Raw genomic sequence first — 21847 nt, forward strand, 5'->3', positions numbered from 1 at the left:
CCTTTTAGCCACTCGCCTGGCGGCGCGTTATCTTCCACCAAGATTTCACGTTCTTGGGGTGTGCACTTGCAAGAATCCAAGAGGGAAAAAATCTGCTGGGTAATTCGCTGTTCTGGGTTGTATCTTTTCATCTTTTTTGCGTAATCTATTGACAGAGCAGGAGAGCTTGAACGAGTGCCTCGGGTTTCACGCTCGCACTTTCACGCCCGGGTGCACATGTGTGTGCGAAGTGTGTTTTCGTTTTTTGAGAACTGTGGCTAAATAACAGATAAACACGTATTTCCATCCGGTCGAGGAACGGTCTATTCAAATTCGCTCCTGAATTTCAAGCATCCGACTAACCCCGCCTAAACTGATCGATCAAAAGATTTGCTGAATTTGCAACACTGGATGGTGAATACGCCATGGCAACACTGGCGTGTGGTGAAAATTTCCTCCGCCGCGGTTTCGCGTGTCCCGTGTTTTGGTGCTCGATCGCGCCCTTTTCCGGCAAGTTTTTCTTTAAATCCACCGTCTACGGCCCGTCGAACTCGGCTTCATCTGGGTTAACCGGTAGTGGCTCACCAGTTAGTGGCATCCTCCAGCATAGCGACCCGCGAAAAGAAAGGAAGCCCCTCCTCGGTTAGCAGCACGGCGAGCGACGACAAGCGCATCATCCCGCTTTACCTCTTTCAGCGTGCGTGCGTACGGCGGCGAAGGGTACGAGAAACAACACACCCAGGTTTCTGCCAGGCACCAGCAACATGAACGTCGAGGAAGAAGTGTTCCGGATTCAGAAGAAGCTCGGCAAAATGATATCCTTATCGAATGGCTCGGTAAGCGCGGCGCTTTGTACACCGCTGCCCGTATGTTACATCGCATCATCCCGCTTTACCTCTATCAGCGTGCGTGCGTACGGCGGCGAAGGGTACGAGAAACAACACACCCAGGTTTCTGCCAAGCACCAGCAACATGAACGTCGAGGAAGAAGTGTTCGGGATTCAGAAGAAGCTCGGCAAAATGACATCCTTATCGGATGGCTAGGTAAGCGCGGCGCTTTGTACACCGTTCCCCGTATGTTACATCGCATCATCCCGCTTTACCTCTATCAGCGTGCGTGCGTACGGCGGCGAAGGGTACGAGAAACAACACACCCAGGTTTCTGCCAGGCACCAGCAACATGAACGTCGAGGAAGAAGTGTTCCGGATTCAGAAGAATCTCGGTAAAATGACATCCTTATCGGATGGCTCGGTAAGCGCGGCGCTTTGTACATCGTTCCCCGTATGTTACATCGCATCATCCCGCTTTACCTCTTTCAGCGTGCGTGCGTACGGCGGCGAAGGGTACGAGAAACAACACACCCAGGTTTCTGCCAGGCACCAGCAACATGAACGTCGAGGAAGAAGTGTTCCGGATTCACAAGAAGCTCGGCAAAATGACATACTTATCGGAATTTTTTTTTTAATTTCTTAAATTAAATACCGCTGTCTTCCTTTCTGCTTTCCCCCTTTCCAAGAGGCTTTTTTTGCTTTGCCCCTTTTCCTAGAATCTTTCAAGGTTTTTTTTATTTACTTGACTGGCTGCTTTATTGAGAGACTATCCTAGAATGTTTAGGGAGTTTTTGTGACTTGTTTTTTAGAGAGTTTTCTATTGATTTCCTAGCCATTTTAGAGGCATTTCCATTGCATTGGAGGCTTTGTTTTTTGTGTTTTGTGGCCATTTTGAGGGTTATTCGTGTCATTTAGAGGCTTTTTTGTGTCATTTCATTGGCATTTGAGTCATTACCTTTGTATTCTCTTTGCATTTGAGGCTATTTTGTGTCATTTCCATGCCATTTTTGTGTCATTTCCATGGCATCTTAAGGCTCTGCTCGAATTTTTGAAAATTCAAAAACTCATACTTCCCGACGTGCTAAAAATGCGCCGTTTGGACCGTTGGATTCGAGACGATTTGTAGTATTTTATAAGTGCTTAAAAATAGCAGTCGTTAATGATGCCATTTCATATAAAATTTTGTGCTTATTTAGGCATGTTTTCGGCACGTCAAAAAGTTGAAAGTTCCGTAAACATGCCTAAAAATTTGAAAAAATTATATGAAACGGCACCATTTGCGACTTGTCAATTTTTTCCCAGCCGAAAACATGCCTAAAAGTACATAAAATATGATACCAAACGGCTTTATTTGTGATTTTGGCTTATTGGGGTTTAGTTGGTTTATTGGGATATTTTTGGTTCATTGGGCTTTTGCTTATTGGGCTTATTGAGGTTGGCGCGTTGGTTTGTTTTTGTTTGTTTGTTGGCAATTTTTGTGCGTTCTTCCGGCATCTTTCTGGCGTTCTTGACTTGTTGTCGTTTGTTTGTTTCTTTGTTTTAGACTGTACTCCGATCCTCCTGTGTGTTTCTCCGCTGGCTTCTGCGTCGTGGGCAGTGTGTCTGGATGCCTTCTGACAATCTGCCGGCCTACTTTCTAGGCAATCTTCCGGCAACCTTCGGGCGTTCTTCCTTCTTCTAGGTTCTTCGTTCTTGGTCAACTTTGATGCGTTTTCTGGCGTTCTTCGGGCGTTTCTAGGCAATCTTCCGGCAACCTTCGGGCAACCTTCGGGCGTTCTTCCTTCTTCTTGGTTCTTCGTTCTTGGTCAACTTTGATGCGTTTTCTGGCGTTCTTCGGGCGTTTCTAGGCAATCTTCCGGCAACCTTCGGGCGTTCTTCCTTCTTCTAGGTTCTTCGTTCTTGGTCAACTTTGATGCGTTTTCTGGCGTTCTTCGGGCGTTTCTAGGCAATCTTCCGGCAACCTTCGGGCGTTCTTCCTTCTTCTAGGTTCTTCGTTCTTGGTCAACCTTGATGCGTTTTCTGGCGTTCTTCGGGCGTTTCTAGGCAATCTTCCGGCAACCTTCGGGCGTTCTTCCTTCTTCTAGGTTCTTCGTTCTTGGTCAACTTTGATGCGTTTTCTGGCGTTCTTCGGGCGTTTCTAGGCAATCTTCCGGCAACCTTCGGGCGTTCTTCCTTCTTCTTGGTTCTTCGTTCTTGGTCAACTTTGATGCGTTTTCTGGCGTTCTTCGGGCAATTTTTGTGCGTTCTTCCGGCAATCTTCGGGCAATCTTCCGCCTCTTCTCCAGCATCCTTCCAGCAATCTTCCGGCCTACTTTCCGGGTGTTGTTCGGGCAATTTTCAGGCACTTTTCCAGCAACCTTCCGGCCATGCTCCGGCAATCTTTCGGTTTACTTTCCAGCATCCTTCCAGCAATTGCATCTTAAGGCATTTGTGTGCCATTTTCAGCTTTGCTTGTGGCTTGCTAGGGCTGGTAGGTATGGTATGGGGTAGGTATGGCCTACTTTCTAGGCAATCTTCCGGCAACCTTCGGGCGTTCTTCCTTGTTGGTTCTTCGTTCTTGGTCAACTTTGATGCGTTTTCTGGCGTTCTTCCGGCAATCTTCCGGCATCTTTCTGGCGTTCTTGGCTTGTTGTCGTTTGTTTGTTTCTTTGTTTCAGACTGTGCTCCGATCCTCCTGTGTGTTTCTCCGCTGGCTTGTGCGCTGTGGGCAGTGTGTCTGGCTGCCTTCTGACAATCTGCCGGCCTACTTTCTAGGCAATCTTCCGGCAACCTTCGGGCGTTCTTCCTTCTTCTAGGTTCTTCGTTCTTGGTCAACTTTGATGCGTTTTCTGGCGTTCTTCGGGCGTTTCTAGGCAATCTTCCGGCAACCTTCGGGCGTTCTTCCTTCTTCTTGGTTCTTCGTTCTTGGTCAACTTTGATGCGTTTTCTGGCGTTCTTCGGGCAATTTTTGTGCGTTCTTCCGGCAATCTTCGGGCAATCTTCCGCCTCTTCTCCAGCATCCTTCCAGCAATCTTCCGGCCTACTTTCCGGGTGTTCCCCGGTTGCCCGGTAATTCCCTTTCGATCTGTGGGGGTGGTAAGTGTCCTCTTCCCTTTCGATCTGTGGGGGTGGTAAGTGTCCTCTTCCCTTTCGATCTGTGGGGGTGGTAAGTGTCCTCTTCCCTTTCGATCTGTGGGGGTGGTAAGTGTCCTCTTCCCTTTCGATCTGTGGGGGTGGTAAGTGTCCTCTTCCCTTTCGATCTGTGGGGGTGGTAAGTGTCCTCTTCCCTTTCGATCTGTGGGGGTGGTAAGTGTCCTCTTCCCTTTCGATCTGTGGGGGTGGTAAGTGTCCTCTTCCCTTTCGATCTGTGGGGGTGGTAAGTGTCCTCTTCCCTTTCGATCTGTGGGGGTGGTAAGTGTCCTCTTCCCTTTCGATCTGTGGGGGTGGTAAGTGTCCTCTTCCCTTTCGATCTGTGGGGGTGGTAAGTGTCCTCTTCCCTTTCGATCTGTGGGGGTGGTAAGTGTCCTCTTCCCTTTCGATCTGTGGGGGTGGTAAGTGTCCTCTTCCCTTTCGATCTGTGGGGGTGGTAAGTGTCCTCTTCCCTTTCGATCTGTGGGGGTGGTAAGTGTCCTCTTCCCTTTCGATCTGTGGGGGTGGTAAGTGTCCTCTTCCCTTTCGATCTGTGGGGGTGGTAAGTGTCCTCTTCCCTTTCGATCTGTGGGGGTGGTAAGTGTCCTCTTCCCTTTCGATCTGTGGGGGTGGTAAGTGTCCTCTTCCCTTTCGATCTGTGGGGGTGGTAAGTGTCCTCTTCCCTTTCGATCTGTGGGGGTGGTAAGTGTCCTCTTCCTTTTCGATCTGTGGGGGTGGTAAGTGTCCTCTTCCCTTTCGATCTGTGGGGGTGGTAAGTGTCCTCTTCCCTTTCGATCTGTGGGGGTGGTAAGTGTCCTCTTCCCTTTCGATCTGTGGGGGTGGTAAGTGTCCTCTTCCCTTTCGATCTGTGGGGGTGGTAAGTGTCCTCTTCCCTTTCGATCTGTGGGGGTGGTAAGTGTCCTCTTCCCTTTCGATCTGTGGGGGTGGTAAGTGTCCTCTTCCCTTTCGATCTGTGGGGGTGGTAAGTGTCCTCTTCCCTTTCGATCTGTGGGGGTGGTAAGTGTCCTCTTCCCTTTCGATCTGTGGGGGTGGTAAGTGTCCTCTTCCCTTTCGATCTGTGGGGGTGGTAAGTGTCCTCTTCCCTTTCGATCTGTGGGGGTGGTAAGTGTCCTCTTCCCTTTCGATCTGTGGGGGTGGTAAGTGTCCTCTTCCCTTTCGATCTGTGGGGGTGGTAAGTGTCCTCTTCCCTTTCGATCTGTGGGGGTGGTAAGTGTCCTCTTCCCTTTCGATCTGTGGGGGTGGTAAGTGTCCTCTTCCCTTTCGATCTGTGGGGGTGGTAAGTGTCCTCTTCCCTTTCGATCTGTGGGGGTGGTAAGTGTGTTCTTCCCTTTCGATCTGTGGGGGTGGTAAGTGTGTTCTTCCCTTTCGATCTGTGGGGGTGGTAAGTGTGTTCTTCCCTTTCGATCTGTGGGGGTGGTAAGTGTGTTCTTCCCTTTCGATCTGTGGGGGTGGTAAGTGTGTTCTTCCCTTTCGATCTGTGGGGGTGGTAAGTGTGTTCTTCCCTTTCGATCTGTGGGGGTGGTAAGTGTGTTCTTCCCTTTCGATCTGTGGGGGTGGTAAGTGTGTTCTTCCCTTTCGATCTGTGGGGGTGGTAAGTGTGTTCTTCCCTTTCGATCTGTGGGGGTGGTAAGTGTCCTCTTCCCTTTCGATCTGTGGGGGTGGTAAGTGTCCTCTTCCCTTTCGATCTGTGGGGGTGGTAAGTGTCCTCTTCCCTTTCGATCTGTGGGGGTGGTAAGTGTCCTCTTCCCTTTCGATCTGTGGGGGTGGTAAGTGTCCTCTTCCCTTTCGATCTGTGGGGGTGGTAAGTGTCCTCTTCCCTTTCGATCTGTGGGGGTGGTAAGTGTCCTCTTCCCTTTCGATCTGTGGGGGTGGTAAGTGTCCTCTTCCCTTTCGATCTGTGGGTGTGGTAAGTGTCCTCTTCCCTTTCGATCTGTGGGGGTGGTAAGTGTCCTCTTCCCTTTCGATCTGTGGGGGTGGTAAGTGTCCTCTTCCCTTTCGATCTGTGGGGGTGGTAAGTGTCCTCTTCCCTTTCGATCTGTGGGGGTGGTAAGTGTCCTCTTCCCTTTCGATCTGTGGGGGTGGTAAGTGTCCTCTTCCCTTTCGATCTGTGGGGGTGGTAAGTGTCCTCTTCCCTTTCGATCTGTGGGGGTGGTAAGTGTCCTCTTCCCTTTCGATCTGTGGGGGTGGTAAGTGTCCTCTTCCCTTTCGATCTGTGGGGGTGGTAAGTGTCCTCTTCCCTTTCGATCTGTGGGGGTGGTAAGTGTCCTCTTCCCTTTCGATCTGTGGGGGTGGTAAGTGTCCTCTTCCCTTTCGATCTGTGGGGGTGGTAAGTGTCCTCTTCCCTTTCGATCTGTGGGGGTGGTAAGTGTCCTCTTCCCTTTCGATCTGTGGGGGTGGTAAGTGTCCTCTTCCCTTTCGATCTGTGGGGGTGGTAAGTGTCCTCTTCCCTTTCGATCTGTGGGGGTGGTAAGTGTCCTCTTCCCTTTCGATCTGTGGGGGTGGTAAGTGTCCTCTTCCCTTTCGATCTGTGGGGGTGGTAAGTGTCCTCTTCCCTTTCGATCTGTGGGGGTGGTAAGTGTCCTCTTCCCTTTCGATCTGTGGGGGTGGTAAGTGTCCTCTTCCCTTTCGATCTGTGGGGGTGGTAAGTGTCCTCTTCCCTTTCGATCTGTGGGGGTGGTAAGTGTCCTCTTCCCTTTCGATCTGTGGGGGTGGTAAGTGTCCTCTTCCCTTTCGATCTGTGGGGGTGGTAAGTGTCCTCTTCCCTTTCGATCTGTGGGGGTGGTAAGTGTCCTCTTCCCTTTCGATCTGTGGGGGTGGTAAGTGTCCTCTTCCCTTTCGATCTGTGGGGGTGGTAAGTGTCCTCTTCCCTTTCGATCTGTGGGGGTGGTAAGTGTCCTCTTCCCTTTCGATCTGTGGGGGTGGTAAGTGTCCTCTTCCCTTTCGATCTGTGGGGGTGGTAAGTGTCCTCTTCCCTTTCGATCTGTGGGGGTGGTAAGTGTCCTCTTCCCTTTCGATCTGTGGGGGTGGTAAGTGTCCTCTTCCCTTTCGATCTGTGGGGGTGGTAAGTGTCCTCTTCCCTTTCGATCTGTGGGGGTGGTAAGTGTCCTCTTCCCTTTCGATCTGTGGGGGTGGTAAGTGTCCTCTTCCCTTTCGATCTGTGGGGGTGGTAAGTGTCCTCTTCCCTTTCGATCTGTGGGGGTGGTAAGTGTCCTCTTCCCTTTCGATCTGTGGGGGTGGTAAGTGTCCTCTTCCCTTTCGATCTGTGGGGGTGGTAAGTGTCCTCTTCCCTTTCGATCTGTGGGGGTGGTAAGTGTCCTCTTCCCTTTCGATCTGTGGGGGTGGTAAGTGTCCTCTTCCCTTTCGATCTGTGGGGGTGGTAAGTGTCCTCTTCCCTTTCGATCTGTGGGGGTGGTAAGTGTCCTCTTCCCTTTCGATCTGTGGGGGTGGTAAGTGTCCTCTTCCCTTTCGATCTGTGGGGGTGGTAAGTGTCCTCTTCCCTTTCGATCTGTGGGTGGTGGTAAGTGTCCTCTTCCCTTTCGATCTGTGGGGGTGGTAAGTGTCCTCTTCCCTTTCGATCTGTGGGGGTGGTAAGTGTCCTCTTCCCTTTCGATCTGTGGGGGTGGTAAGTGTCCTCTTCCCTTTCGATCTGTGGGGGTGGTAAGTGTCCTCTTCCCTTTCGATCTGTGGGGGTGGTAAGTGTCCTCTTCCCTTTCGATCTGTGGGGGTGGTAAGTGTCCTCTTCCCTTTCGATCTGTGGGGGTGGTAAGTGTCCTCTTCCCTTTCGATCTGTGGGGGTGGTAAGTGTCCTCTTCCCTTTCGATCTGTGGGGGTGGTAAGTGTCCTCTTCCCTTTCGATCTGTGGGGGTGGTAAGTGTCCTCTTCCCTTTCGATCTGTGGGGGTGGTAAGTGTCCTCTTCCCTTTCGATCTGTGGGGGTGGTAAGTGTCCTCTTCCCTTTCGATCTGTGGGGGTGGTAAGTGTCCTCTTCCCTTTCGATCTGTGGGGGTGGTAAGTGTCCTCTTCCCTTTCGATCTGTGGGGGTGGTAAGTGTCCTCTTCCCTTTCGATCTGTGGGGGTGGTAAGTGTCCTCTTCCCTTTCGATCTGTGGGGGTGGTAAGTGTCCTCTTCCCTTTCGATCTGTGGGGGTGGTAAGTGTCCTCTTCCCTTTCGATCTGTGGGGGTGGTAAGTGTCCTCTTCCCTTTCGATCTGTGGGGGTGGTAAGTGTCCTCTTCCCTTTCGATCTGTGGGGGTGGTAAGTGTCCTCTTCCCTTTCGATCTGTGGGGGTGGTAAGTGTCCTCTTCCCTTTCGATCTGTGGGGGTGGTAAGTGTCCTCTTCCCTTTCGATCTGTGGGGGTGGTAAGTGTCCTCTTCCCTTTCGATCTGTGGGGGTGGTAAGTGTCCTCTTCCCTTTCGATCTGTGGGGGTGGTAAGTGTCCTCTTCCCTTTCGATCTGTGGGGGTGGTAAGTGTCCTCTTCCCTTTCGATCTGTGGGGGTGGTAAGTGTCCTCTTCCCTTTCGATCTGTGGGGGTGGTAAGTGTCCTCTTCCCTTTCGATCTGTGGGGGTGGTAAGTGTCCTCCGACTGTCTTCCTTTCTTCTTCCCCCCTTTCCTAGAGGCTTTCAGGCACTGTTCCACCAACCTTCCAGCAATCTTTCCGACTGTCTTCCTTTCTTCTTCCCCCCTTTCCTAGAGGCTTTCCGGGTGTGTTTCTCTACTGTGTTGGGGTGGTAAGTGTGTTCTTCCCTTTCGATCTGTGGGGGTGGTAAGTGTCCTCTTCCCTTTCGATCTGTGGGGGTGGTAAGTGTCCTCTTCCCTTTCGATCTGTGGGGGTGGTAAGTGTCCTCTTCCCTTTCGATCTGTGGGGGTGGTAAGTGTCCTCTTCCCTTTCGATCTGTGGGGGGTGGTAAGTGTCCTCTTCCCTTTCGATCTGTGGGGGGTGGTAAGTGTCCTCTTCCCTTTCGATCTGTGGGGGGTGGTAAGTGTCCTCTTCCCTTTCGATCTGTGGGGGGTGGTAAGTGTCCTCTTCCCTTTCGATCTGTGGGGGTGGTAAGTGTCCTCTTCCCTTTCGATCTGTGGGGGTGGTAAGTGTCCTCTTCCCTTTCGATCTGTGGGGGGTGGTAAGTGTCCTCTTCCCTTTCGATCTGTGGGGGTGGTAAGTGTCCTCTTCCCTTTCGATCTGTGGGGGGTGGTAAGTGTCCTCTTCCCTTTCGATCTGTGGGGGTGGTAAGTGTCCTCCGACTGTCTTCCTTTCTTCTTCCCCCCTTTCCTAGAGGCTTTCAGGCACTGTTCCACCAACCTTCCAGCAATCTTTCCGACTGTCTTCCTTTCTTCTTCCCCCCTTTCCTAGAGGCTTTCAGGCACTGTTCCACCAACCTTCCAGCAATCTTTCCGACTGTCTTCCTTTCTTCTTCCCCCCTTTCCTAGAGGCTTTCCGGGTGTGTTTCTCTACTGTGTTGGGGTGGTAAGTGTGTTCTTCCCTTTCGATCTGTGGGGGTGGTAAGTGTCCTCTTCCCTTTCGATCTGTGGGGGGTGGTAAGTGTCCTCTTCCCTTTCGATCTGTGGGGGTGGTAAGTGTCCTCTTCCCTTTCGATCTGTGGGGGTGGTAAGTGTCCTCTTCCCTTTCGATCTGTGGGGGGTGGTAAGTGTCCTCTTCCCTTTCGATCTGTGGGGGTGGTAAGTGTCCTCTTCCCTTTCGATCTGTGGGGGTGGTAAGTGTCCTCTTCCCTTTCGATCTGTGGGGGGTGGTAAGTGTCCTCTTCCCTTTCGATCTGTGGGGGTGGTAAGTGTCCTCTTCCCTTTCGATCTGTGGGGGTGGTAAGTGTCCTCTTCCCTTTCGATCTGTGGGGGTGGTAAGTGTCCTCTTCCCTTTCGATCTGTGGGGGTGGTAAGTGTCCTCTTCCCTTTCGATCTGTGGGGGTGGTAAGTGTCCTCTTCCCTTTCGATCTGTGGGGGTGGTAAGTGTCCTCTTCCCTTTCGATCTGTGGGGGTGGTAAGTGTCCTCTTCCCTTTCGATCTGTGGGGGGTGGTAAGTGTCCTCTTCCCTTTCGATCTGTGGGGGTGGTAAGTGTCCTCTTCCCTTTCGATCTGTGGGGGTGGTAAGTGTCCTCTTCCCTTTCGATCTGTGGGGGTGGTAAGTGTCCTCTTCCCTTTCGATCTGTGGGGGTGGTAAGTGTCCTCTTCCCTTTCGATCTGTGGGGGTGGTAAGTGTCCTCTTCCCTTTCGATCTGTGGGGGTGGTAAGTGTCCTCTTCCCTTTCGATCTGTGGGGGTGGTAAGTGTCCTCTTCCCTTTCGATCTGTGGGGGTGGTAAGTGTCCTCCGACTGTCTTCCTTTCTTCTTCCCCCCTTTCCTAGAGGCTTTCAGGCACTGTTCCACCAACCTTCCAGCAATCTTTCCGACTGTCTTCCTTTCTTCTTCCCCCCTTTCCTAGAGGCTTTCAGGCACTGTTCCACCAACCTTCCAGCAATCTTTCCGACTGTCTTCCTTTCTTCTTCCCCCCTTTCCTAGAGGCTTTCCGGGTGTGTTTCTCTACTGTGTTGGGGTGGTAAGTGTGTTCTTCCCTTTCGATCTGTGGGGGTGGTAAGTGTCCTCTTCCCTTTCGATCTGTGGGGGTGGTAAGTGTTCTCTTCCCTTTCGATCTGTGGGGGTGGTAAGTGTCCTCTTCCCTTTCGATCTGTGGGGGTGGTAAGTGTCCTCTTCCCTTTCGATCTGTGGGGGGTGGTAAGTGTCCTCTTCCCTTTCGATCTGTGGGGGTGGTAAGTGTCCTCTTCCCTTTCGATCTGTGGGGGGTGGTAAGTGTCCTCTTCCCTTTCGATCTGTGGGGGTGGTAAGTGTCCTCTTCCCTTTCGATCTGTCGGGGGTGGTAAGTGTCCTCTTCCCTTTCGATCTGTCGGGGTGGTAAGTGTCCTCTTCCCTTTCGATCTGTCGGGGTGGTAAGTGTCCTCTTCCCTTTCGATCTGTGGGGGTGGTAAGTGTCCTCTTCCCTTTCGATCTGTGGGGGTGGTAAGTGTTCTCTTCCCTTTCGATCTGTGGGGGTGGTAAGTGTCCTCTTCCCTTTCGATCTGTGGGGGTGGTAAGTGTCCTCTTCCCTTTCGATCTGTGGGGGTGGTAAGTGTCCTCTTCCCTTTCGATCTGTGGGGGGTGGTAAGTGTCCTCTTCCCTTTCGATCTGTGGGGGTGGTAAGTGTCCTCTTCCCTTTCGATCTGTGGGGGTGGTAAGTGTCCTCTTCCCTTTCGATCTGTGGGGGTGGTAAGTGTCCTCTTCCCTTTCGATCTGTGGGGGGTGGTAAGTGTCCTCTTCCCTTTCGATCTGTGGGGGTGGTAAGTGTCCTCTTCCCTTTCGATCTGTGGGGGTGGTAAGTGTCCTCTTCCCTTTCGATCTGTGGGGGTGGTAAGTGTCCTCTTCCCTTTCGATCTGTGGGGGGTGGTAAGTGTCCTCTTCCCTTTCGATCTGTGGGGGTGGTAAGTGTCCTCTTCCCTTTCGATCTGTGGGGGGTGGTAAGTGTCCTCTTCCCTTTCGATCTGTGGGGGTGGTAAGTGTCCTCTTCCCTTTCGATCTGTGGGGGTGGTAAGTGTCCTCTTCCCTTTCGATCTGTGGGGGTGGTAAGTGTCCTCTTCCCTTTCGATCTGTGGGGGTGGTAAGTGTCCTCCGACTGTCTTCCTTTCTTCTTCCCCCCTTTCCTAGAGGCTTTCAGGCACTGTTCCACCAACCTTCCAGCAATCTTTCCGACTGTCTTCCTTTCTTCTTCCCCCCTTTCCTAGAGGCTTTCAGGCACTGTTCCACCAACCTTCCAGCAATCTTTCCGACTGTCTTCCTTTCTTCTTCCCCCCTTTCCTAGAGGCTTTCCGGGTGTGTTTCTCTACTGTGTTGGGGTGGTAAGTGTGTTCTTCCCTTTCGATCTGTGGGGGTGGTAAGTGTCCTCTTCCCTTTCGATCTGTGGGGGTGGTAAGTGTCCTCTTCCCTTTCGATCTGTGGGGGTGGTAAGTGTCCTCTTCCCTTTCGATCTGTGGGGGTGGTAAGTGTCCTCTTCCCTTTCGATCTGTGGGGGTGGTAAGTGTTCTCTTCCCTTTCGATCTGTGGGGGTGGTAAGTGTCCTCTTCCCTTTCGATCTGTGGGGGGTGGTAAGTGTCCTCTTCCCTTTCGATCTGTGGGGGTGGTAAGTGTCCTCTTCCCTTTCGATCTGTGGGGGTGGTAAGTGTCCTCTTCCCTTTCGATCTGTGGGGGTGGTAAGTGTCCTCTTCCCTTTCGATCTGTGGGGGTGGTAAGTGTCCTCTTCCCTTTCGATCTGTGGGGGTGGTAAGTGTCCTCTTCCCTTTCGATCTGTGGGGGTGGTAAGTGTCCTCTTCCCTTTCGATCTGTGGGGGGTGGTAAGTGTCCTCTTCCCTTTCGATCTGTGGGGGTGGTAAGTGTCCTCTTCCCTTTCGATCTGTGGGGGTGGTAAGTGTCCTCTTCCCTTTCGATCTGTGGGGGTGGTAAGTGTCCTCTTCCCTTTCGATCTGTGGGGGTGGTAAGTGTCCTCTTCCCTTTCGATCTGTGGGGGGTGGTAAGTGTCCTCTTCCCTTTCGATCTGTGGGGGTGGTAAGTGTCCTCTTCCCTTTCGATCTGTGGGGGTGGTAAGTGTCCTCTTCCCTTTCGATCTGTGGGGGTGGTAAGTGTCCTCTTCCCTTTCGATCTGTGGGGGTGGTAAGTGTCCTCTTCCCTTTCGATCTGTGGGGGTGGTAAGTGTCCTCTTCCCTTTCGATCTGTGGGGGTGGTAAGTGTCCTCTTCCCTTTCGATCTGTGGGGGTGGTAAGTGTCCTCTTCCCTTTCGATCTGTGGGGGTGGTAAGTGTCCTCTTCCCTTTCGATCTGTGGGGGTGGTAAGTGTCCTCTTCCCTTTCGATCTGTGGGGGTGGTAAGTGTCCTCTTCCCTTTCGATCTGTGGGGGTGGTAAGTGTCCTCTTCCCTTTCGATCTGTGGGGGTGGTAAGTGTCCTCTTCCCTTTCGATCTGTGGGGGGTGGTAAGTGTCCTCTTCCCTTTCGATCTGTGGGGGGTGGTAAGTGTCCTCTTCCCTTTCGATCTGTGGGGGGTGGTAAGTGTCCTCTTCCCTTTCGATCTGTGGGGGTGGTAAGTGTCCTCTTCCCTTTCGATCTGTGGGGGTGGTAAGTGTCCTCTTCCCTTTCGATCTGTGGGGGTGGTAAGTGTCCTCTTCCCTTTCGATCTGTGGGGGTGGTAAGTGTCCTCTTCCCTTTCGATCTGTGGGGGTGGTAAGTGTCCTCTTCCCTTTCGATCTGTGGGGGTGGTAAGTGTCCTCTTCCCTTTCGATCTGTGGGGGTGGTAAGTGTCCTCTTCCCTTTCGATCTGGGGGGGTGGTTCGTGTCCTCTTCCCTTTCGATCTGTGGGGGTGGTAAGTGTCCTCTTCCCTTTCGATCTGTGGGGGTGGTAAGTGTCCTCTTCCCTTTCGATCTGTGGGGGTGGTAAGTGTCCTCTTCCCTTTCGATCTGTGGGGGTGGTAAGTGTCCTCTTCCCTTTCGATCTGTGGGGGTGGTAAGTGTCCTCCGACTGTCTTCCTTTCTTCTTCCCCCCTTTCCTAGAGGCTTTCAGGCACTGTTCCACCAACCTTCCAGCAATCTTTCCGACTGTCTTCCTTTCTTCTTCCCCCCTTTCCTAGAGGCTTTCAGGCACTGTTCCACCAACCTTCCAGCAATCTTTCCGACTGTCTTCCTTTCTTCTTCCCCCCTTTCCTAGAGGCTTTCCGGGTGTGTTTCTCTACTGTGTTGGGGTGGTAAGTGTGTTCTTCCCTTTCGATCTGTGGGGGTGGTAAGTGTCCTCTTCCCTTTCGATCTGTGGGGGTGGTAAGTGTCCTCTTCCCTTTCGATCTGTGGGGGTGGTAAGTGTCCTCTTCCCTTTCGATCTGTGGGGGTGGTAAGTGTCCTCTTCCCTTTCGATCTGTGGGGGTGGTAAGTGTCCTCTTCCCTTTCGATCTGTGGGGGTGGTAAGTGTCCTCCGACTGTCTTCCTTTCTTCTTCCCCCCTTTCCTAGAGGCTTTCAGGCACTGTTCCACCAACCTTCCAGCAATCTTTCCGACTGTCTTCCTTTCTTCTTCCCCCCTTTCCTAGAGGCTTTCCGGGTGTGTTTCTCTACTGTGTTGGGGTGGTAAGTGTGTTCTTCCCTTTCGATCTGTGGGGGTGGTAAGTGTCCTCTTCCCTTTCGATCTGTGGGGGTGGTAAGTGTCCTCTTCCCTTTCGATCTGTGGGGGTGGTAAGTGTCCTCTTCCCTTTCGATCTGTGGGGGTGGTAAGTGTCCTCCGACTGTCTTCCTTTCTTCTTCCCCCCTTTCCTAGAGGCTTTCAGGCACTGTTCCACCAACCTTCCAGCAATCTTTCCGACTGTCTTCCTTTCTTCTTCCCCCCTTTCCTAGAGGCTTTCAGGCACTGTTCCACCAACCTTCCAGCAATCTTTCCGACTGTCTTCCTTTCTTCTTCCCCCCTTTCCTAGAGGCTTTCCGGGTGTGTTTCTCTACTGTGTTGGGGTGGTAAGTGTGTTCTTCCCTTTCGATCTGTGGGGGTGGTAAGTGTCCTCTTCCCTTTCGATCTGTGGGGGTGGTAAGTGTCCTCTTCCCTTTCGATCTGTGGGGGTGGTAAGTGTCCTCTTCCCTTTCGATCTGTGGGGGTGGTAAGTGTCCTCTTCCCTTTCGATCTGTGGGGGTGGTAAGTGTCCTCTTCCCTTTCGATCTGTGGGGGTGGTAAGTGTCCTCTTCCCTTTCGATCTGTGGGGGTGGTAAGTGTCCTCTTCCCTTTCGATCTGTGGGGGTGGTAAGTGTCCTCTTCCCTTTCGATCTGTGGGGGTGGTAAGTGTCCTCTTCCCTTTCGATCTGTGGGGGTGGTAAGTGTCCTCTTCCCTTTCGATCTGTGGGGGTGGTAAGTGTCCTCTTCCCTTTCGATCTGTGGGGGTGGTAAGTGTCCTCTTCCCTTTCGATCTGTGGGGGTGGTAAGTGTCCTCTTCCCTTTCGATCTGTGGGGGTGGTAAGTGTCCTCCGACTGTCTTCATTTCTTCTTCCCCCCTTTCCTAGAGGCTTTCAGGCACTGTTCCACCAACCTTCCAGCAATCTTTCCGACTGTCTTCCTTTCTTCTTCCCCCCTTTCCTAGAGGCTTTCAGGCACTGTTCCACCAACCTTCCAGCAATCTTTCCGACTGTCTTCCTTTCTTCTTCCCCCCTTTCCTAGAGGCTTTCCGGGTGTGTTTCTCTACTGTGTTGGGGTGGTAAGTGTGTTCTTCCCTTTCGATCTGTGGGGGTGGTAAGTGTCCTCTTCCCTTTCGATCTGTGGGGGTGGTAAGTGTCCTCTTCCCTTTCGATCTGTGGGGGTGGTAAGTGTCCTCTTCCCTTTCGATCTGTGGGGGTGGTAAGTGTCCTCTTCCCTTTCGATCTGTGGGGGTGGTAAGTGTCCTCTTCCCTTTCGATCTGTCGGGGTGGTAAGTGTCCTCTTCCCTTTCGATCTGTGGGGGTGGTAAGTGTCCTCTTCCCTTTCGATCTGTGGGGGTGGTAAGTGTCCTCTTCCCTTTCGATCTGTGGGGGTGGTAAGTGTCCTCTTCCCTTTCGATCTGTGGGGGTGGTAAGTGTCCTCTTCCCTTTCGATCTGTGGGGGTGGTAAGTGTCCTCTTCCCTTTCGATCTGTGGGGGTGGTAAGTGTCCTCTTCCCTTTCGATCTGTGGGGGTGGTAAGTGTCCTCTTCCCTTTCGATCTGTGGGGGTGGTAAGTGTCCTCTTCCCTTTCGATCTGTGGGGGTGGTAAGTGTCCTCTTCCCTTTCGATCTGTGGGGGTGGTAAGTGTCCTCTTCCCTTTCGATCTGTGGGGGTGGTAAGTGTCCTCTTCCCTTTCGATCTGTGGGGGTGGTAAGTGTCCTCTTCCCTTTCGATCTGTGGGGGTGGTAAGTGTCCTCTTCCCTTTCGATCTGTGGGGGTGGTAAGTGTCCTCTTCCCTTTCGATCTGTGGGGGTGGTAAGTGTCCTCTTCCCTTTCGATCTGTGGGGGTGGTAAGTGTCCTCTTCCCTTTCGATCTGTGGGGGTGTTTAGTGTCCTCTTCCCTTTCGATCTGTGGGGGTGGTAAGTGTCCTCTTCCCTTTCGATCTGTGGGGGTGGTAAGTGTCCTCTTCCCTTTCGATCTGTGGGGGTGGTAAGTGTCCTCTTCCCTTTCGATCTGTGGGGGTGGTAAGTGTCCTCTTCCCTTTCGATCTGTGGGGGTGGTAAGTGTCCTCTTCCCTTTCGATCTGTGGGGGTGGTAAGTGTCCTCTTCCCTTTCGATCTGTGGGGGTGGTAAGTGTCCTCTTCCCTTTCGATCTGTGGGGGTGGTAAGTGTCCTCTTCCCTTTCGATCTGTGGGGGTGGTAAGTGTCCTCCGACTGTCTTCCTTTCTTCTTCCCCCCTTTCCTAGAGGCTTTCAGGCACTGTTCCACCAACCTTCCAGCAATCTTTCCGACTGTCTTCCTTTCTTCTTCCCCCCTTTCCTAGAGGCTTTCCGGGTGTGTTTCTCTACTGTGTTGGGGTGGTAAGTGTGTTCTTCCCTTTCGATCTGTGGGGGTGGTAAGTGTCCTCTTCCCTTTCGATCTGTGGGGGTGGTAAGTGTCCTCTTCCCTTTCGATCTGTGGGGGTGGTAAGTGTCCTCTTCCCTTTCGATCTGTGGGGGTGGTAAGTGTCCTCTTCCCTTTCGATCTGTGGGGGTGGTAAGTGTCCTCTTCCCTTTCGATCTGTGGGGGTGGTAAGTGTCCTCTTCCCTTTCGATCTGTGGGGGTGGTAAGTGTCCTCTTCCCTTTCGATCTGGGGGGGTGGTAAGGGTCCTCTTCCCTTTCGATCTGTGGGGGTGGTAAGTGTCCTCTTCCCTTTCGATCTGTGGGGGTGGTAAGTGTCCTCTTCCCTTTCGATCTGTGGGGGTGGTAAGTGTCCTCTTCCCTTTCGATCTGTGGGGGGGGTAAGTGTCCTCCGACTGTCTTCCTTTCTTCTTCCCCCCTTTCCTAGAGGCTTTCAGACACTGTTCCACCAACCTTCCAGCAATCTTTCCGACTGTCTTCCTTTCTTCTTCCCCCCTTTCCTAGAGGCTTTCAGGCACTGTTCCACCAACCTTCCAGCAATCTTTCCGACTGTCTTCCTTTCTTCTTCCCCCCTTTCCTAGAGGCTTTCCGGGTGTGTTTCTCTACTGTGTTGGGGTGGTAAGTGTGTTCTTCCCTTTCGATCTGTGGGGGTGGTAAGTGTCCTCTTCCCTTTCGATCTGTGGGGGTGGTAAGTGTCCTCTTCCCTTTCGATCTGTGGGGGTGGTAAGTGTCCTCTTCCCTTTCGATCTGTGGGGGTGGTAAGTGTCCTCTTCCCTTTCGATCTGTGGGGGTGGTAAGTGTCCTCTTCCCTTTCGATCTGTGGGGGTGGTAAGTGTCCTCTTCCCTTTCGATCTGTGGGGGTGGTAAGTGTCCTCTTCCCTTTCGATCTGTGGGGGTGGTAAGTGTCCTCTTCCCTTTCGATCTGTGGGGGTGGTAAGTGTCCTCTTCCCTTTCGATCTGTGGGGGTGGTAAGTGTCCTCTTCCCTTTCGATCTGTGGGGGTGGTAAGTGTCCTCTTCCCTTTCGATCTGTGGGGGTGGTAAGTGTCCTCTTCCCTTTCGATCTGTGGGGGTGGTAAGTGTCCTCCGACTGTCTTCCTTTCTTCTTCCCCCCTTTCCTAGAGGCTTTCAGGCACTGTTCCACCAACCTTCCAGCAATCTTTCCGACTGTCTTCCTTTCTTCTTCCCCCCTTTCCTAGAGGCTTTCAGGCACTGTTCCACCAACCTTCCAGCAATCTTTCCGACTGTCTTCCTTTCTTCTTCCCCCCTTTCCTAGAGGCTTTCAGGCACTGTTCCACCAACCTTCCAGCAATCTTTCCGACTGTCTTCCTTTCTTCTTCCCCCCTTTCCTAGAGGCTTTCAGGCACTGTTCCACCAACCTTCCAGCAATCTTTCCGACTGTCTTCCTTTCTTCTTCCCCCCTTTCCTAGAGGCTTTCCGGGTGTGTTTCTCTACTGTGTTGGGGTGGTAAGTGTCCTCTTCCCTTTCGATCTGTGGGGGTGGTAAGTGTCCTCTTCCCTTTCGATCTGTGGGGGTGGTAAGTGTCCTCTTCCCTTTCGATCTGTGGGGGTGGTAAGTGTCCTCTTCCCTTTCGATCTGTGGGGGTGGTAAGTGTCCTCTTCCCTTTCGATCTGTGGGGGTGGTAAGTGTCCTCTTCCCTTTCGATCTGTGGGGGTGGTAAGTGTCCTCTTCCCTTTCGATCTGTGGGGGTGGTAAGTGTCCTCTTCCCTTTCGATCTGTGGGGGTGGTAAGTGTCCTCTTCCCTTTCGATCTGTGGGGGTGGTAAGTGTCCTCCGACTGTCTTCCTTTCTTCTTCCCCCCTTTCCTAGAGGCTTTCAGGCACTGTTCCACCAACCTTCCAGCAATCTTTCCGACTGTCTTCCTTTCTTCTTCCCCCCTTTCCTAGAGGCTTTCAGGCACTGTTCCACCAACCTTCCAGCAATCTTTCCGACTGTCTTCCTTTCTTCTTCCCCCCTTTCCTAGAGGCTTTCAGGCACTGTTCCACCAACCTTCCAGCAATCTTTCCGACTGTCTTCCTTTCTTCTTCCCCCCTTTCCTAGAGGCTTTCCGGGTGTGTTTCTCTACTGTGTTGGGGTGGTAAGTGTGTTCTTCCCTTTCGATCTGTGGGGGTGGTAAGTGTCCTCTTCCCTTTCGATCTGTGGGGGTGGTAAGTGTCCTCTTCCCTTTCGATCTGTGGGGGTGGTAAGTGTCCTCTTCCCTTTCGATCTGTGGGGGTGGTAAGTGTCCTCTTCCCTTTCGATCTGTGGGGGTGGTAAGTGTCCTCTTCCCTTTCGATCTGTGGGGGTGGTAAGTGTCCTCTTCCCTTTCGATCTGTGGGGGTGGTAAGTGTCCTCTTCCCTTTCGATCTGTGGGGGTGGTAAGTGTCCTCTTCCCTTTCGATCTGTGGGGGTGGTAAGTGTCCTCCGACTGTCTTCCTTTCTTCTTCCCCCCTTTCCTAGAGGCTTTCAGGCACTGTTCCACCAACCTTCCAGCAATCTTTCCGACTGTCTTCCTTTCTTCTTCCCCCCTTTCCTAGAGGCTTTCAGGCACTGTTCCACCAACCTTCCAGCAATCTTTCCGACTGTCTTCCTTTCTTCTTCCCCCCTTTCCTAGAGGCTTTCAGGCACTGTTCCACCAACCTTCCAGCAATCTTTCCGACTGTCTTCCTTTCTTCTTCCCCCCTTTCCTAGAGGCTTTCCGGGTGTGTTTCTCTACTGTGTTGGGGTGGTAAGTGTGTTCTTCCCTTTCGATCTGTGGGGGTGGTAAGTGTCCTCTTCCCTTTCGATCTGTGGGGGTGGTAAGTGTTCTCTTCCCTTTCGATCTGTGGGGGTGGTAAGTGTCCTCTTCCCTTTCGATCTGTGGGGGTGGTAAGTGTCCTCTTCCCTTTCGATCTGTGGGGGTGGTAAGTGTCCTCTTCCCTTTCGATCTGTGGGGGTGGTAAGTGTCCTCTTCCCTTTCGATCTGTGGGGGTGGTAAGTGTCCTCTTCCCTTTCGATCTGTGGGGGTGGTAAGTGTCCTCTTCCCTTTCGATCTGTCGGGGTGGTAAGTGTCCTCTTCCCTTTCGATCTGTCGGGGTGGTAAGTGTCCTCTTCCCTTTCGATCTGTGGGGGTGGTAAGTGTCCTCTTCCCTTTCGATCTGTGGGGGTGGTAAGTGTCCTCTTCCCTTTCGATCTGTGGGGGTGGTAAGTGTCCTCTTCCCTTTCGATCTGTGGGGGTGGTAAGTGTCCTCTTCCCTTTCGATCTGTGGGGGTTGTAAGTGTCCTCTTCCCTTTCGATCTGTGGGGGTGGTAAGTGTCCTCTTCCCTTTCGATCTGTGGGGGTGGTAAGTGTCCTCTTCCCTTTCGATCTGTGGGGGTGGTAAGTGTCCTCTTCCCTTTCGATCTGTGGGGGTGGTAAGTGTCCTCTTCCCTTTCGATCTGTGGGGGTGGTAAGTGTCCTCTTCCCTTTCGATCTGTGGGGGTGGTAAGTGTCCTCTTCCCTTTCGATCTGTGGGGGTGGTAAGTGTCCTCTTCCCTTTCGATCTGTGGGGGTGGTAAGTGTCCTCTTCCCTTTCGATCTGTGGGGGTGGTAAGTGTCCTCTTCCCTTTCGATCTGTGGGGGTGGTAAGTGTCCTCTTCCCTTTCGATCTGTGGGGGTGGTAAGTGTCCTCTTCCCTTTCGATCTGTGGGGGTGGTAAGTGTCCTCTTCCCTTTCGATCTGTGGGGGTGGTAAGTGTCCTCCGACTGTCTTCCTTTCTTCTTCCCCCCTTTCCTAGAGGCTTTCAGGCACTGTTCCACCAACCTTCCAGCAATCTTTCCGACTGTCTTCCTTTCTTCTTCCCCCCTTTCCTAGAGGCTTTCCGGGTGTGTTTCTCTACTGTGTTGGGGTGGTAAGTGTCCTCTTCCCTTTCGATCTGTGGGGGTGGTAAGTGTCCTCTTCCCTTTCGATCTGTGGGGGTGGTAAGTGTGTTCTTCCCTTTCGATCTGTGGGGGTGGTAAGTGTCCTCTTCCCTTTCGATCTGTGGGGGTGGTAAGTGTCCTCTTCCCTTTCGATCTGTGGGGGTGGTAAGTGTCCTCTTCCCTTTCGATCTGTGGGGGTGGTAAGTGTCCTCTTCCCTTTCGATCTGTGGGGGTGGTAAGTGTCCTCTTCCCTTTCGATCTGTGGGGGTGGTAAGTGTCCTCTTCCCTTTCGATCTGTGGGGGTGGTAAGTGTCCTCTTCCCTTTCGATCTGTGGGGGTGGTAAGTGTCCTCTTCCCTTTCGATCTGTGGGGGTGGTAAGTGTCCTCTTCCCTTTCGATCTGTGGGGGTGGTAAGTGTCCTCTTCCCTTTCGATCTGTGGGGGTGGTAAGTGTCCTCTTCCCTTTCGATCTGTGGGGGTGGTAAGTGTCCTCCGACTGTCTTCCTTTCTTCTTCCCCCCTTTCCTAGAGGCTTTCAGGCACTGTTCCACCAACCTTCCAGCAATCTTTCCGACTGTCTTCCTTTCTTCTTCCCCCCTTTCCTAGAGGCTTTCAGGCACTGTTCCACCAACCTTCCAGCAATCTTTCCGACTGTCTTCCTTTCTTCTTCCCCCCTTTCCTAGAGGCTTTCCGGGTGTGTTTCTCTACTGTGTTGGGGTGGTAAGTGTGTTCTTCCCTTTCGATCTGTGGGGGTGGTAAGTGTCCTCTTCCCTTTCGATCTGTGGGGGTGGTAAGTGTCCTCTTCCCTTTCGATCTGTGGGGGTGGTAAGTGTCCTCTTCCCTTTCGATCTGTGGGGGTGGTAAGTGTCCTCTTCCCTTTCGATCTGTGGGGGTGGTAAGTGTCCTCTTCCCTTTCGATCTGTGGGGGTGGTAAGTGTCCTCTTCCCTTTCGATCTGTGGGGGTGGTAAGTGTCCTCTTCCCTTTCGATCTGTGGGGGTGGTAAGTGTCCTCTTCCCTTTCGATCTGTGGGGGTGGTAAGTGTCCTCTTCCCTTTCGATCTGTGGGGGTGGTAAGTGTCCTCTTCCCTTTCGATCTGTGGGGGTGGTAAGTGTCCTCTTCCCTTTCGATCTGTGGGGGTGGTAAGTGTCCTCTTCCCTTTCGATCTGTGGGGGTGGTAAGTGTCCTCTTCCCTTTCGATCTGTGGGGGTGGTAAGTGTCCTCTTCCCTTTCGATCTGTGGGGGTGGTAAGTGTCCTCTTCCCTTTCGATCTGTGGGGGTGGTAAGTGTCCTCTTCCCTTTCGATCTGTGGGGGTGGTAAGTGTCCTCTTCCCTTTCGATCTGTGGGGGTGGTAAGTGTCCTCTTCCCTTTCGATCTGTGGGGGTGGTAAGTGTCCTCTTCCCTTTCGATCTGTGGGGGTGGTAAGTGTCCTCTTCCCTTTCGATCTGTGGGGGTGGTAAGTGTCCTCTTCCCT

The 21847-nt window shown here is 52.6% G+C and overlaps 1 protein-coding gene across 3 annotated transcripts; it reads left to right on the forward strand.

The window, feature by feature from the left end:
- Positions 1-435: 435 nt before the first annotated feature.
- LOC126575948 (uncharacterized) lies at positions 436-1490 on the forward strand. Of its 3 annotated transcripts, XM_050236962.1 has the most exons (4): positions 436-815; positions 884-1023; positions 1092-1231; positions 1300-1490. In XM_050236962.1, the coding sequence occupies exons 1-4, from the start codon at positions 808-810 to the stop codon at positions 1369-1371; spliced, it is 360 nt and encodes a 119-aa protein (XP_050092919.1). In that variant the 5' UTR covers positions 436-807; the 3' UTR covers positions 1372-1490. The 3 variants fall into 3 exon arrangements, 2 of the variants coding, with proteins under 2 accessions (XP_050092919.1, XP_050092920.1); XR_007608291.1 differs by lacking the exon at positions 884-1023; XM_050236963.1 differs by lacking the exon at positions 1092-1231.
- The last annotated feature ends 20357 nt before the right edge of the window (positions 1491-21847 follow it).

This window comes from Anopheles aquasalis, chromosome 3 (assembly GCF_943734665.1).
Source record: "Anopheles aquasalis chromosome 3, idAnoAquaMG_Q_19, whole genome shotgun sequence".
Lineage (NCBI taxonomy): Eukaryota > Metazoa > Arthropoda > Insecta > Diptera > Culicidae > Anopheles > Anopheles aquasalis.

Excerpts from the sequence above, each read along its gene's own strand:
- LOC126575948 (XM_050236962.1), top strand. Across the intron at positions 1,024-1,091 it reads CATCCTTATCGGATGGCTAG|CGTGCGTGCGTACGGCGGCG; the intron begins GTAAGCGCGGCG and ends TACCTCTATCAG. Across the intron at positions 1,232-1,299 it reads CATCCTTATCGGATGGCTCG|CGTGCGTGCGTACGGCGGCG; the intron begins GTAAGCGCGGCG and ends TACCTCTTTCAG.